We start from the raw sequence: 15,278 nt of genomic DNA, 5'->3' as shown, positions 1-15,278 counted from the left end.
ACAAACTTAGCTCCTCGCTATCTTCATAAAATGACGAGACCTTTCAACTCGTCTACTTTGTGGCAGCCAGTGTGGAACTGGCACATTTTCCCTGTGTCTGCGTGGGTTTCCTCCACTTGCTGCGGTTTCCTCCCACAGTCCACAGGTTAGGTAGACTGACCGTGTTAAATTGCCCCGTGGTGTCCCAAAATGTGTAGGTTAGATCGTTTAGCCATGACGAATGCGTGGTGTTACAGGGATAGGGTGGGGAAGCGGGGCCAGGTAAGATGCTCTGTCAGAGAGTCGGTGCAGATTCAATGGGGCGAATGGCCTCTTCTGCATTGGAGGGATTCAACGATTCTATGAAATGATGTCGAGACAGAACTAGAATCCTAACTTTTGACATCAGAATCTGGAAATTATGGAATTTGTTTAAAATTATTTCATCTGTGTATTCAGTGCAGTGTAGAATGCTTTCTAGTCTTTGAAATATAGTTAAAATGGCAAAGATAATGTGGATTTGGTATTAATTGGATGTAAAGGGTTAAACTGAAGGGAACATCCAAGCAAAGATTTGCAAAGACCCAATATCCTTGAAGGGATTTCAAATTCCCAGGTTAATATTAGGAAGCAAAACTGTGCAGAATCAGACGCTTGTTTCCCTTAAGCCATTCCATGCACATCTGTTCTGATTTATCGGTCCTAAACCTCTGCACTCCAGAATAATTACTAACTCATGTCGAAATCAGTTTCCCCTCTTTTTTTTTGTTTACCTGTCAAAGTTGGCCTGCTGCAGAAGTTACATGATTATATAATTCAGCATTCCAAGCCAATCACTCAGGAGGAAAGGTCATCTATCCTGGATATCATATCACCCTTTTTTCTTTCCCTGACCTGGTACACTTATTTGTACATCTCTTCCACATTATTTCTCAGGGCAGTGTGGCTAAACTCTAAAATCAGTTGGATATTACCCCTATTGCACCAACACAAACCACTGAAGAAACCTAACGTTAATTTCCCTTGAGCCCTCTGAAAACTTTAAATTCTTTGTCTGAATTACTTAGCTGCACTAGTCCCCATGATGGCTTCATGAGGCCTCTAATTTCCTTGGCAGTTTAGCCTGAGGGCGCCACTGGGTGAAACTGTCAAATTAAGATAGTACTCTGGACATGGGTCCATGGGGAACTGATTTAGCTTCCTCCAATGCATTTTAACGTGGACCATTAAATGCTTTCAGACAAAAAAAAACACTTTTTAAAGCAAATCCTCCAATGCGTTCACAAAGGCTTATTTTTAAGTATGTCGCCTAAGCATTTACTTGTTTAAATGCATTGGCAAAGAGTACAGTCTGATCACCGTGTAATCTCCAGAGACAAATAATTGAGGTTTCTTTCTTTAAATATTCCTCAGCTGCTTCATTATTCATATTTACCAATGTCTACTTTAAAGCTTTTTTTTATTTTCTCGACCAATTTTACTGTCTGTATGACATTGCTAGTAAAATTTGGCTTTCAGCAGGATCTCAGAACATACAGAGGTTAGGGACAATGCTGCTGTTGTAAAAATACCCCTCTCTTGGGAGAGCTATGAGCAAGATTCAGAGCTCTATTTCACAGCATTCAGTTGTCCTGCATGTAATCTTAGAAAGCATCCGCGCAAATAGCAAGGTAGCTTTTCTGCCTTGTTCTTTTTCTCGCATGTTTCAAATTCACTCCTCTTTATCTTGCCTTCACCTCCCATCCCGTCTATCATCACCCTTTTTTTAGTCTGTGAGGACATTGGGATGTGGGTTCTGAATTGGTGTACAACAAAAGAACAGGCATTAGATGTAGATGGGATATTAGATGTTCAATGTTAAACCTGCAGAGAAAAGAAGAATAGACTCATTGTACTTTCACTCAATAAAATGATATTGGTCTTCTCCCTATGTTTGAGAAAGATTTTGAAAATGATTTCCTAATTTCCTCTTGTAATTGGCAGCGATGTGCTTGTTATTTACCCAGAAGACTTTGACAGAGTTTAAGCTCAAGTCATACTGGTATATCTGTTTGCCTTTTGTATAAATTCGACTTCAGATTGTGCAGGCAGACTAGGATGGAGAGCTTTTACACATGGAGGGATAGGCAAAAGCATTTCAAAAAGATGAGTTCTTCTCATGTTCTTGTAACCACTCAGAAGTTTTAGCAGTACACATCATTTAAAAGACACAGTTTACACAAAATATGACTTGCAATGAGAATAGGAGCTGGCTATTAGGCCCCTTGAACCGCCTCTGCCTTTCGCTAAGGTAATAACTGATCCTTTCTCTTCTGACTGCACTTCACAGCCCCATCCTCATATCCCTTGACTCCATTAGTGTCCAACAATCTATTGATCCCTGGGATGAATATGGTCATTAAGTGAGCATTCAAAGCACTCTGGGATGAAGAATTCCAAAGATTCACAACCCTCTGAGTGAAGAAAATGCTCCTCAAATCAATTCTCTATGATGGATCCCTTGAGATTATGGTGGAAATTTCCAGCGCCTTTTGGCTAGTGGCTGAGAGGCAAGAGGGCTGGTAGAATGATGGGGTTGGTGGAGGTTGGGTAGAGGAGGAGGAGGAACGGTTGGGTGAGGTGTCAGCTGTCCCGCTGCCATGCCTTATTGACAGCGGTGGAAAAGATGGCAGAATGGACTCTGACCAACTGGCCACTTGAACCATTTAAGTGGATAATAAAGGGCCACTTCCTGCCTCTCTGGAAATCCCAAAAAAATCAATCTAGCGGACACATTTTTCACATCCCTCTCAGACAGGTTAATCCTTTCTTAGAGGAGGGACCAAAGCTAGACCAATTGTCCAAGTAATCAAATCAATGCCCTGGAAAAAATATAGTTGAGCAGAAATTACAAATGCAATTTATATTTAAAATATACTTGCCACTGCTGTCCTCCCAAAAATCATGTAGTACCATTGTGTTCCTTTTCAAATGATGTGGTGCTTTCAGATTTGTGATGATGCTTGCCTTTTTAAAAATGTATATATTTTCATTCTCTTATCATTTTCAGATGTCATAATATGCATTTTCAGTTTTTCCCTTGCAAATGGTTAAAAATAACCATGCTTCAATAAACTATATGCTGGTAATATGTTGCAAAACAGTGCTTTTAGTATGGAAAAACAAATATTCAAGTTGTGCTGCATACCTTGGAAGAGTTTAATGCAGTTCTAATTGCAATCATTATGGACTAATATGAAACTAGCTTATTTGCTGCCTCAGTTAGAGTTTTAATTTAGAAGTACTAATTAAAGCAATCAGCACATGAAAATTTGATGGGGGGAGAACAAAGGGGTTGAAAATTTGAATTGCAACAGTAAAACCATATGTCAATTTATATATTGAATAATTTATCCATTCTGGCTACATATATATGGGGTGGCATGGTGGCACAGTGATTAGCAGCGCCAGGGACCCGGGTTTGGTTCCAGCCATGGGCAACTGTCTGCAGTTTGCATGTCCTCCCTCTGTCTGCTTGGGTTTCTTCCACGTGTTCCAGTTTCCACCCAGAGTCCAAAAATGTGTGGGTTAGGTTGATTGACCATGGTAAATTGCCCCTTAGTGTCCCAAGGTGTGAAGGTTAGATGGGATTAGCCATGGAAAATGTGTGGGGTTAAAGGAATGGGGCAGGGGAGAACGCCTGCATATGATACTTTGTTAGGGAGTTGGTGCAGACTTGATGGGCTGAATGGCCTCTTCTACACTGTTGGGATTCTATGATTATAGGCCCTGGTACATTTTTAGCAGCACTATCAACATTAGACCACAGCTCCCGCGTGTTGGCAGCCTCTGTAAGGCTGAGGATCTCCAATGAGTGAGATCTCTAATGAGAATCACCTGATGAAGGAGCAGCACTCTGAAAACTCATGATTCCAAATCAACGTGTTGGACTTTAATCTGGTGATGTGAGACATCTTACTGTGGACAGACCTCCACAAGCTCCCTCCTGTTTAAAAGCTTCTTAAACGTACAAGTATCTTACTGATGCCTAATTATGCATCAGGGATCATAAGCCCGGATCTGACAGAAGAAATTAAAAGCTGAACGTTGTCAGCTCCTTCGTCAACTTCTCTTTTTTTTATTTCTTCATGGGATGTGGGTATCGCTGGCTGGGTCAGCTATTATTGTCCATCCCTGAGGGTATTTAAGAGTCAATCTCATTGCTATGGATCTAGAGTCATGTATAGGCCAGACCAGGTAAAGATGACAGATTTCCTTCCCAAAAGGACATTTGTGAACTTGATGGATTTTCATGACAATTGGCAATCGTTTCACGTTCACCACTGGACTTTCAATTCTAGATTTTAATTGAATTCACATTTCCCCATCTGCCATGGTGGGATTCCAACCTGTGCCCCCAGAGCATTACGTGAGTCTCTGGATTACTCATCCAGCAACAATACCACCATGCCACTGCCTGACCCATGTCACTGTCGCTATGTAGTTAGTTTGTTCCAGCATTTTATTAAAGCAGATGAGCAGTAAAATTACATAAAATGAGTAATTACTAAATTAAAGCCACATTCCTTCAAAGATACGACATTTTGTAGGCATGCTGTGTTACCAGTCTGAAACCAATCACTCCAGAATCAGTTGTTCGCTGAGAATAGGTGGTTTATTCTGGTGAGCTGGAATGATCCTCTCACAGCCAGGAGGAAATGCTGCACATGCGGGCTGCCTGCTGACTGCAAGAATGTGATTCAGTCTCGGCAGAGCAAATGACTTAAAAGCCCAGGTGGGATTACCCACGCTCTCAGAACATCCCACTTTAAAAATAAATGCACTTTAGTTTCTTCGATGTGTGCAGATCTCAAAGGCCTTTAAAGAAATGACACTGGCCCGAAGCCACATTTCATAAGGGGGCGAATTCAAAAGCTGTAACCCAGCCTCGTCAAAAGGGTCTCAAGTTGCTGTGCTCCGCATTTAAGCAGTGGTGGTGGCACAGTGGTACGTCTTTGGACTAGTATTCCAGAGCCCCAGTGTAATGTTCTGGAGCCTCGGGTTCTAATCCCATCACTGCAGATGGTGAAATTTGAATTCAGTGAAAATCTGGATTTAAAAGTCGAATGTTGACCATGTTGTACAAAAAAACATCTGGTTCACCAATGTCCTTCAGGGAAGGAAATCTGCCATCCTCAACTGGTCTGGCCTACTTTTGACTCCAGACCCACAGCAATATACTTGGCTCTTTTGGGCGGTACGGTGGCACAGTGGTTCGTACTGCTGCCTCACAATGCTAGGGACCCGGGTTCAACTCCAGCCTCGGGTCACAGTCTGTGTGGTATTTGCACATTCTCCCTGTGTCTGCATAGGTTTCCTCTCACAACCAGGTAGGTGTGTGCAGGTTAGATTGATTTGCCATGCTAAATTGACCCTGGTATTAGGGGACTAGCTAGGGCAAACGTGTGGGGTTATGGGAATAGGGCTTGTGTGGGATTGTGGTCAGTACAGACTCAATGGGCTGAATGGCATCCTTCCGTACTGCAGGGATTCTATGATTCAATGGGATTCTATGATTATCTATCCTTTCAAGGGCAATTAAGGATGGGGCAATGATTGCTTGCCCAGCCAGTAATGCCTACATCCCATTAACTAATAAAACAAAAGCTGTAAAGTGATTTTCCTGCCAGGCAGAAACCACTTTGCAGTGATGCAGAAGCCATGTCCCTAATATTTTTAGGTGCCAATTACAAAACGGTAAGGTCAAGCAATTTAAAATAAATCTCTCTCCAAATAGAAACCTAGTTCTCTAAAATATTGTGTTGGGTCTTCAATTGTGCCAGGAAAAAGATATCTGATTGCATGTAAGCGAGTCACTGAGAGGAACTCCACCCAAAGCCTGGAATTTTACCGCCACGCCTGCCCCAGAATCATTCTCCGTTGGCCTCGGGGGGGATCTTATGAGCCTCGAGCGGGTGAGGCAATAAAATTCTAGCAAAAATCATCCACTTTGACAATTGTGTGTATTTGCATATTTGATTTCCCTTTTAAGGAAGTACTTCCATCTAATTAGTAGCATTGAAGTTCATGGGGAAAGGTAACTTCTAAAATCATCATTGGAATTATTAGATTTACCAGGATATGGCCTAGGCTGGAGAGTTTTACTTATGAAGAGAGATTGGACAGACTGGGGTTGTTTTCCTTGGAGCAGAGGAGACAGGGAGGGGGGCATGTTGAGATGTACACAGGGGCACAGATAGCGAAGACAGGAAGAAACCTTTCCCCTTGGCGGACGGACCAATGACCGGGGGCATAGATTTAAGTTGCAGGGGTGACGTGAGGAAAAGCTTTTTCACCCATACAGTGGTTGGAATCTGGAACTCACTGCCTGAAGGAGTGGTGGAGGCAGAGACTACTGAATACTTACATGTGTATTTGTGATGCCAAAGTATACAAGGCTATGGGTCAAGTGCTGGAAAACTGGATCAGAATGGTTAGGTGGTGATTTTTGCCAGCTTATAAGCAATGGGCCAAAGGGCTTTTTCTGTGCGCAGACCTTTATGACTACGGCCGGGATTTTACCACCACGCCCACCCCAGAATCTCCCAAGTGAGGTTGTAAAATACTGGCCTGTGACTCTATGGCAGAGATTTTCTGGCCGGGCTCATCCCATGTCCGGAAAATCCCATTGGAAGTCAATGGACCTTCACATTGTCCGGGTCCCACCCGCTACGCTTCCTGCGGCAGGCAGGTTGGGAAAATTCCACCCAATAGGAATATTTGGAGCATATTTGGAAATGGTGACTGTAACTCGATTGGTTTATTTTGCATCGCAGACAATTTGATTTATCTAAAATTTTAAATAGGGCCTCTGTTCAAAGCAGACAGAGCATTTTACAAATGTTGACATGACTGATATGTGATGATGGTTGGGGAAAGATAGCTTGAATTCCCTGCTGGTCTCAAGAGCATCTGCAACTGCAAGAGGGAAAATAAAAAGTTTGCTTGCTGTCTGTCACTGTTTAATGATGAACCGAATGATGTTAGGAGCTTCCAGTTACGCTTTATTTAACCGAGCTCAACAACATTGGTTTTATCAGTGAGGTTTACACGGCTGCAAAATGTGTGTTGCCCCGGGTGTACTTTGGGGGTGTTGTATTGTGTGTGTGTGTGTGTGTGGTTATCATTAAATGAATTGCAACTGTAACGAAACGGCTTGAAATCTGTGCATTGCAAGGTTGCAATTACTTGTGACTAACTTTAGCTGCATTTCAGAGGGCTGCGGTAAAAGAGACCCTTAACGTGTCCAGCAGTTGATTTGGACATGAGGGAACTACCGCTGATAATGCAAGGATTTAATGTCTTAAGGGCCTGAATGTAGGGGAAGGAGGTTTGTAAATAGATTTAAGTGCGAGAGAGACAGAGACAGAGCAAGCTTTTTGCAGGGAGCAAAGGGTTAAATCCCCATTGACATGCTGTGCAAGTGTAGCAATGTGGGGGTCTTTAATCGGTGGCCGTCGCTACACGATAGTGAAGGATTTCTGATTCAACACTGGGTTCTATACTGCGGTCCTGTGGTTAGTGTTGTCAGTAAGTGCATTGAAATGCATTTGTGTGTGTATGTGCTTATGTAGGATGTTTCAATTTTTGCTGGAGATGTGAACATGAATTGAAGGGGTTAAATGAAGTGGTGGTGGGGGGGGGGGGGGGGGGGAAGATGAGATGTCGAGGAAAGGGTTATTTTACCTGCTGTCCAATTCCAGTGTAACTCCAGCGTGCTGGCCATTGAGGGAGGCGGACTCGGTGTGACGATACTGTAATGGGAAGGACTGTTTCAGCACTGGAGCTGTAGCCGCGTTGGATAGCTACGAGCTTTCAACCGATTCTTGTTGTCATCTCTCTCCGTGACAGAAGCTCGCACAATCTTATTTTCCTCCTCTCTCTCTCATTTTTTTTTTCTTTGGATTGGACTGCAAATCATTATTGCCTTTTCCAGAAGACCTCTTGGGATTTAGGGAAATCCTGGACAGTTTGGATACAGCTCAATTGGGAAATAATTTTTTTTTGGATTACATAGACATTTTTTTGGAGTTTTCCGTGTGGAAGTGCCTGCAAATATATAGAGGGAGACATACATTCATACATACATATTTATATTCTTCTCTCTTGCGTTGCCTGTGGAGGAGGCTCGCCTGGGTTTCGAACTTGTCATGCGGCTCTGTGTGGTCTTCTGTCCGGCGAGGGGGGGCTTCGGCCCCGGGACGCGGCAGTTGACGGGCTTTTGCCCCGGGAGGTGGCTGATGTTGCTAGCGCTGAGGTTACTTTTCCTTGTACCCGCAGGGGAGCCGGTCGGCCGCAGCGACAGCAACTTTCCCAAAGCAATGGACAACGTGACAGTGAGACAGGGAGAGAACGCCGTCCTCAGGTAGGCAACACAAGTGTCTGTTTGTTTTTGTTTAAAAAAAAACTCTCTTCCGGAACCCATTGAATTTCCATCAATTGTTCTTTTAAAAGAATGCATGAAAAGTTCCTGTTTACTGAAATGTTTATTGTTCTTAACCAAACGTTGCACTGTCAATATCACTGTGTCAACATCGCACTGTCAACATCGCTGTGTCAATTTCTATTTCTGAAACAATCTGCCTCCTGAAACCTTTCCGGAGTCTTCATGTTGTCCATATTACAAGACAGGATCCCTCCTATGTTTGTTGGTCAGCGGTGTATTTGTTGGATTTAATAATGTTGAAATAGGTAAGCCCTTGTCGCGAAGCATGGTGAGCGCGGCTTATCTACTCCAGATACAGCTTTATATTCTACCCCATCCCCCCGCGACCCCCTCCAGGCATTTGCCTCCACATATAATCTGTGTGGCAGCCTAGGTATTGCAATGTCATCTTGTGGAGGGGAGGGGGGGGGGATGGAAAGCGCATTATTATTATTTTTCCCCGATACAAGCCGCTCCACTGTGAAAACTGATTAATTCTAATTTGCCCACTTTATCTTTCAGTTGCTTTCGGCGATTACAATAACAAGCCCCCCTTCCCTTTTTTTTGATAAGTTATGTAGAATGCAGGCATGTGTGCATACACACACACACGCGCACCGAGAAATTTTCATGGCCAGAATGATTCATTTATTTACACTTTTGCCCATATTCTTGGATGCTATCCAAGATGTTGACTGCTGGTTTTATTTGTAACTGTCTTGATGGTTGCGGGGATTTTCTAAGTTTCTGGAGGAGTTGGTGATGGGGAGGGGGGGTGGGGGGTGCGGGGAGGTGAGAAGCGCTACCGTCCGGGTCGAGTTATTCAATATTATTTCTCTCTCTCTATACATATATATATAGAGAGAGAGAGAGAGAAGGAGCTGGGTACAAGCTTAAAAGGGCAGTTGTTTGTCACTGTACAGGAGAGTGCTTTTGGTACATTTATCCTTTTGGTTGTTTTATTTTTAGAATTGCCGAGGATTCCTTCTGTGCAGGTTTAATTGTATTATTGTACTCTTGCTAATCCTGCCATTAGTATGTAATTATTATTTGCCTCATATACCCTTAGAAACGAGAGGATCTGTCTAACCCATGAAACATTTCGGCAAAAACAAAGGTTGCCTTTTTTTTGTTTTAAATACATTAATAAATGATAAAGCTGTTTTACATTTTTTGTGGTGCTGTGGTTAGAACATCCATCTCTGGCAGAAGAATATCAATGGATCCAGTTTTGTATACATTGCTAGCTTTGTGTAGCCTTAGTATAGAGCACTCCCTCTGTTCAGTGCTAGCGATTTTATTAATGCAATCCTTCTTGGAGTATAGCCATCTCGACAGAGAGGCACCCTTCTAATCAAAGGACATCTGGATACATTATTACAGTTTTTGTTTTCTGGGTTATGCTATCCATAGTAGTGACAATTGGTAATGCTTTCAATGTTGTGAATGTATCAATCAATAAGGGACCGTCTTCATCATCTTTGGTGTGAGAACTGAGGGGGAAAAAATGAAGCTGGTAATTGTTCCTAGTCAGTCTGCTCTTCTGTTTTCTATATTCAGAAAAGTTATTAAGTGGAAGAAATTGAGAACCTATATTCCTATCATACAGCTTGATTGATTCTTAATTTAACTTTGCAGCCATTGCCTGTGATATTTTTTCACCAATAATTCTTGTTTTGAAGTATTTGAAACTGGTTAATATGTATAGATTTTTTGTGTATTATTTCAGTTCATAAATTGCATTTATGTTGTATGGTTCATACATGGGTGTGTAGGGAGTAAGATAGACATGTTTGATCACTCAATGTGTTCCTTTTATTTCAGAAGGATCTTGCTTGTGTTGGGGATAACTGCATTGTCAGTCTCCGTCACTACGTGTTGGCAGGGAATGGCTCCTGTTGCACTCAGCATACTTCAAGTCCTCTCTCTTATGGTATCAAATGATGCCACGAGAAAAAAATACTTCTTCCTTTTGATCAGAATTTCAGGCTCCTGTTAGGTGACAACTCCAGTGGTGTTGATTTTGCTTGCACAGGGATGTCATTTATATTTCAGAGATTTAAGTGAAGTAAGGTCATTTTAATGCTCTCCAAGGAAAATATGCTCATTGTGGGAGACCAAGTGAAGAGTTGCATTTAATGGGCTAAATATATTGAAACCGCTTCCATTTAAGACATTGTAAAAACACAAATATGGCCAGCCTGGATTGGGCAATGCTTATGATCTAGTCGATGCATCAAGGTCATCTCCATTCAAGTTTCTGATTGGAAACTGAAAGGATTCTTAAGTAGGCATTGTAGTGTTTCAGAATTTTATCAGCGAATCATTGTGGTCATCGGATCCAGACGAGCCAAAGGGCCACCTTCCCAAACCATCAGAATGTTCTTCCACCATTAAATACTAGTTGAAGTATTCAATGCAAAAGATCAGTATCCCTTTCATGACACTGGAGGCAACATTTTATTATTATTTAATGATCTAAGAGTTTGAACAAACACTGCCAGCAAAGGTGCTCTCCTTCCAAACAGAAGGGTCCATGGTGGAGTCCAAATGGATATTTCCAAGAGTAATGTGAGGGAGGAAATAATTGCACTGTCGAGTCTTGAATGGAGAGATCCATCCATGTCTCGAGCCTCAGTTGTACATGGGGAGCTTTGCTCATTCACTGACCCACTGAGTTGTGGAGAAAACGTTATTTTGCTATATAGTGACTATCCAATTACATCTTTACCAGCAATAGCAAATTGCAGGTTGTCCTCGAGGCATCCACAGGCTTTTGAAGTTTTAACTTTATTTACTTCAAGAAATTGGGTTGCAGTTGGTGGACCAATCAGACTGGGAGCATTTTAAGATAACCTTTACAGACATTTCTATTACTGACACTAAGCTGCCAAATCCTATTACATTGGCTGCATTAGAACACATATTTTGTGCCAGTGCAGCTAAAGATGATGTTGCATGAATACCAATTGGCCAGTGTGATTGGGCTAAGTGTTTGAGTCCTAAGGTAAGGTTTGTTATTTTAGAAATTTTTAATTGAGTCAGCGAGCTTGCAGGAACGCTTGAACAGTCTCCACAGGAGGAAGTACACATACATTGTCACTCTTTAGTTTGCTAAGATTATGCCTTGTGTTGGCTGATTGCAAAGCAGAACCAATGGAGAATTAATATATAGACTGCACTGACCATCAAAAGACAAATTCAAACAAAACCTCATGGAAGTGTAGTTTGTCCTCCTGGTTGAATTTGTGAAACCATACCCTATTTGGCATGCTAAAGTAAATATGTCACTAGTACCAGTAGTTTGAACTTTGCTTGTCAAGATCTTATTCTTCATTATATTTGATATTGTTCTTAGTCTCTTGTTTACATGAACAGCAAGCTGAGTTGGACAGTGCGAAATGATGGCCCCTTGCCATAACATCAAGAAATACAGCAAATTGTAATTCAATGACAGATGAAATTTTCAAGCAGAGAAATGAAGTGATTGATAAGGGTATAATTCAAAAGAGACTTCAGGAGCAGAGAGATGGGGAGCGGGTACATGTGCACATGTATTTGACGGTAGCAGAGCAGGTTGAGAAAGTGGCTAAAAAGGCATATGGGATGCTGGGCTTTATAAACAGAGTCATAGGACCGAATTTGCCCCCAAATGTGGCAAAGGCTGGAATTCTCTGACCTCGGCCATGCCTGCGATTCTCCAGTCCTGCTGCTGTGAATGGAGATTTGGTTAAGCACCAAATTCTTCTCGCTCGCTGCTAGCGGTAATGGGGCATGTGAGACCGGAGAATTCTGGCCAAGAGTTCATGTTGTGACTAAAAATTGGTGTGTTTCTCCTCATAGAAACAGGCAGGTTTTCTCTCCAGCTCTTGCCACACTTTGACATTTTGAAGTGGGGGGCATGTTGAGAGCCATCATTGCGAGGGATAGGGTCTAAAGTCACCAGTGAGGTTGGCTCCACAGAGATCAGGGTGATCTCAAATTACTGTTTGAGATCACAGCCCCTCAATTTTCTGACATTGGGTCTTTTGGGCATATTCCCAGCCATTTGCTGACACCGGGACTTCGGTCTTCTCCCACCACACGAAATCAGCTCCCGTTATGCGGTTGCCTGGAGGCCCTACTCCCTTTTAGGCCCCTCCCCTTCAGACCACGCTTCCTAATGCAGCGCTTTGCTGGCTCCCCCACCCTGGCCAATCCAGCACTGTGAACCTAGCACTGGTTTTGGGAAACCAGCAGAGATTCCCACTGGCTTGACTTCATGTCAGCGAGGAGGAACAAGTGGTGAAGTAACAGTGTAAAGCCATTTTGGAATATTTAGACGTATGTTGATCAGATTTCAGCCCTTGCTAGGTGTGAGCCTGATAACATCGCCAATGGGGACCAGGAAGATCTCCCCATGCAAATTCCATGATAGCCCTTTTGCGAGAGTCTTTTTCTGCAATTTTAGGATTTGTATCTGCCATAACAAGGTTGAAAAATCACCCCCCCCACCCCCCCCCCCACCCCCATTGACTACAAAAGCAAGGAAGCTGTGATGAACCTTAATTAACATCAGATTAGCCTCAACTGGCGTATTGTGTCAAACTCTCAGCTTGGCACTTAAGGACAGATGTGAAGGCTTTCAGCCACGAGGGACTTGGGTCACGTGGATAGGTGAGAGAATCTGTATTTGCTATCCTTAGCGAAGAGGAGATTTGATGGAAGTGCTCAAATGCACAAGGAACCTGCAAGTAGATGGAAACCAGCTGTTCCTGTTGGCAGATGGGTCGAGAGATAAAGGGCATCAATTTAAGGTGGCTGCCACAAGAAGGCAACATGACATTAGATGAAACTCTTGTACACAGTGTGTGGTTAAGATCTGGAATGCACTACCTGAGAATAGTGAAGGCGGACACAGTCACAGCTTTAAAAAAAAATTGGATAAGCACCAGAAGAGAACAATATTTGCTACGGCAATGGTGAAAAGGGCTAGGGAGTGGGACTAGCTGAATCAGTCTTTTTTAAACCTGGCATGGATGCAGTGGCCTCATTTATGCTGTCACCACGTTATTTGTAGTTACAAAGATGCTGATTTTTGTTTTATTCATTCGTAGGACATGGGCATCGCTGGCTGGCCAGCATTTATTGACTACTTCTAGTTGCCCTTGAGAAGTGGTGGTGAACTACCTTCTTGAATCGCTGCAGTCCATGTTCTGCAGTTTGACCCACAATGTCGTTAGGGAGGGAATTCCAGGATTTTGACCCAGCGACTGCGAAGGAACGGCGCTATCTTTCCAAGTCAGGATAGTGAGTGGCTTGGAGAGGAGCTTAAAGGTGGTGGTGTTCCCATGTATCTTAGAACCCCACAGTGCAGAAAGAGGCCCTTTGGGCCATCGAGCAGATGTATGGGATTGTGGGTAATCTAGGAAGTTGGATCAGGAATTGGCTATCAGATAGGAGACAGAGGGTGGTGGTGGATGGTAAATATTCATCATGGAGTACAGTTACGAGTGGTGTGCCTCAGGGATCTGTTTTGGGGCCACTGTTGTTTGTAATTTTTATTAATGATCTGGATGAGGGTATAGTTGGGTGGATTAGTAAATTTGCTGATGACACCAAAATTGGAGGTGTGGTAGATTGTGAGGAAGGGTGTCATAGTCTGCAGGGAGACTTAGATAGGTTGCAGAGCTGGGCCGAGAGGTGGCGGATGGAATTTAATGCGGAGAAGTGTGAGGTAATTCACTTTGGTAGGAGCAACAGATGTGTCGAGTATAGGGCTAACGGGAGGACTTTGAATAGTGTGGATGAACAGAGGGATCTAGGTGTGTGTGTACATAGATCCCTGAAAGTTGGGAATCAAGTAGATAAGGTTGTTAAGAAGGCGTACAGTGTCTTGGCGTTTATTGGTAGGGGGATTGAATTTAGGAGTCGCAGTGTAATGTTGCAACTGTACACTACTCTAGTGCGGCCGCACTTGGAGTACTGTGTGCAGTTCTGGTCCCCGCATTACAAGAAGGATGTGGAGGCGTTGGAGAGGGTGCAGAGGAGGTTTACTAGGATGTTGCCTGGTATGGTGGGGAGGTCCTATGAGGAGAGACTGAGGGATTTAGGGTTGTTTTCGTTGGAAAGAAGGCGGCTAAGAGGGGATCTTATTGAAACATATAAGATGATTAGAGGTTTAGATAGGGTGGATAGTGATAGCCTTTTTCCTCGGATGGAGAAAGCTAGCACGAGGGGGCATGGCTTTAAATTAAGGGGGGGTAGCTACAGGACGGATGTCAGGGGTAGGTTCTTTACCCAGCGGGTGGTGAGGGATTGGAATGCCCTGCCTGCTGCAGTTGTAAATGCGTCTAGTTTGGGGGCATTTAAGAGATCTCTGGATAGGTTTATGGACGAAAAGGGATTGGTATAGGCTAGTGGGTCATTGTTTTTTGTAACTGGTCGGCGCAACATCGTGGGCCGAAGGGCCTGTTCTGCGCTGTAATGTTCTATGTTCAATGTTCTATGAGTCTGCACCGAACACAATCCCACCCAGTCCCTACCCCCATATCCCTACATATTATACCCACGAATCCCTCTAACCTACACATCCCTGGACACTAAGGGGCAATTTCTTAGCATGGTCAATCAACCTAACCCGCACATGTTTGCACTGTGGGAGGAAACCAGAGTATCTGGAGGAAACCCACACAGACACGAGGAGAATGTGCAAACTCCACACAGACAGTGACCTGAGCCGGGAATCGAACCCAGGACCCTGGAGCTGTGAAGCATCAGTGCTAACCACTATGCTACCGTGCTGTCCTTGTCTTTCTAGATGTAAGTGGTTGTGGGTTTGGAAGGAGTTGTCTTA

At 43.3% G+C, this 15,278-nt stretch overlaps 1 protein-coding gene across 11 annotated transcripts in view; it reads left to right on the top strand.

Moving 5' to 3' along the window:
* Window positions 1-7,778: 7,778 nt before the first annotated feature.
* LOC145359914 (opioid-binding protein/cell adhesion molecule-like) overlaps window positions 7,779-15,278 on the top strand; it is a 1,043,301-nt gene continuing 1,035,801 nt past the window's right edge. For all 11 annotated transcript variants that reach the window (XM_080214779.1, XM_080214778.1, XM_080214775.1 and 8 more), the window contains exon 1: window positions 7,779-8,383. In XM_080214779.1, the coding sequence (XP_080070905.1) occupies window positions 8,169-8,383 (215 nt within the window). In that variant the 5' untranslated portion in view covers window positions 7,779-8,168. The remainder of the gene's footprint in view (window positions 8,384-15,278) is intronic.

This window comes from Carcharhinus amblyrhynchos, chromosome 29 (assembly GCF_965287045.1).
Source record: "Carcharhinus amblyrhynchos chromosome 29, sCarAmb.v2.hapA, whole genome shotgun sequence".
Taxonomy (NCBI): domain Eukaryota; kingdom Metazoa; phylum Chordata; class Chondrichthyes; order Carcharhiniformes; family Carcharhinidae; genus Carcharhinus; species Carcharhinus amblyrhynchos.
Note: the sequence above shows the minus strand (reverse complement) of the source record. Positions and strands in the feature narration are given on the sequence as shown.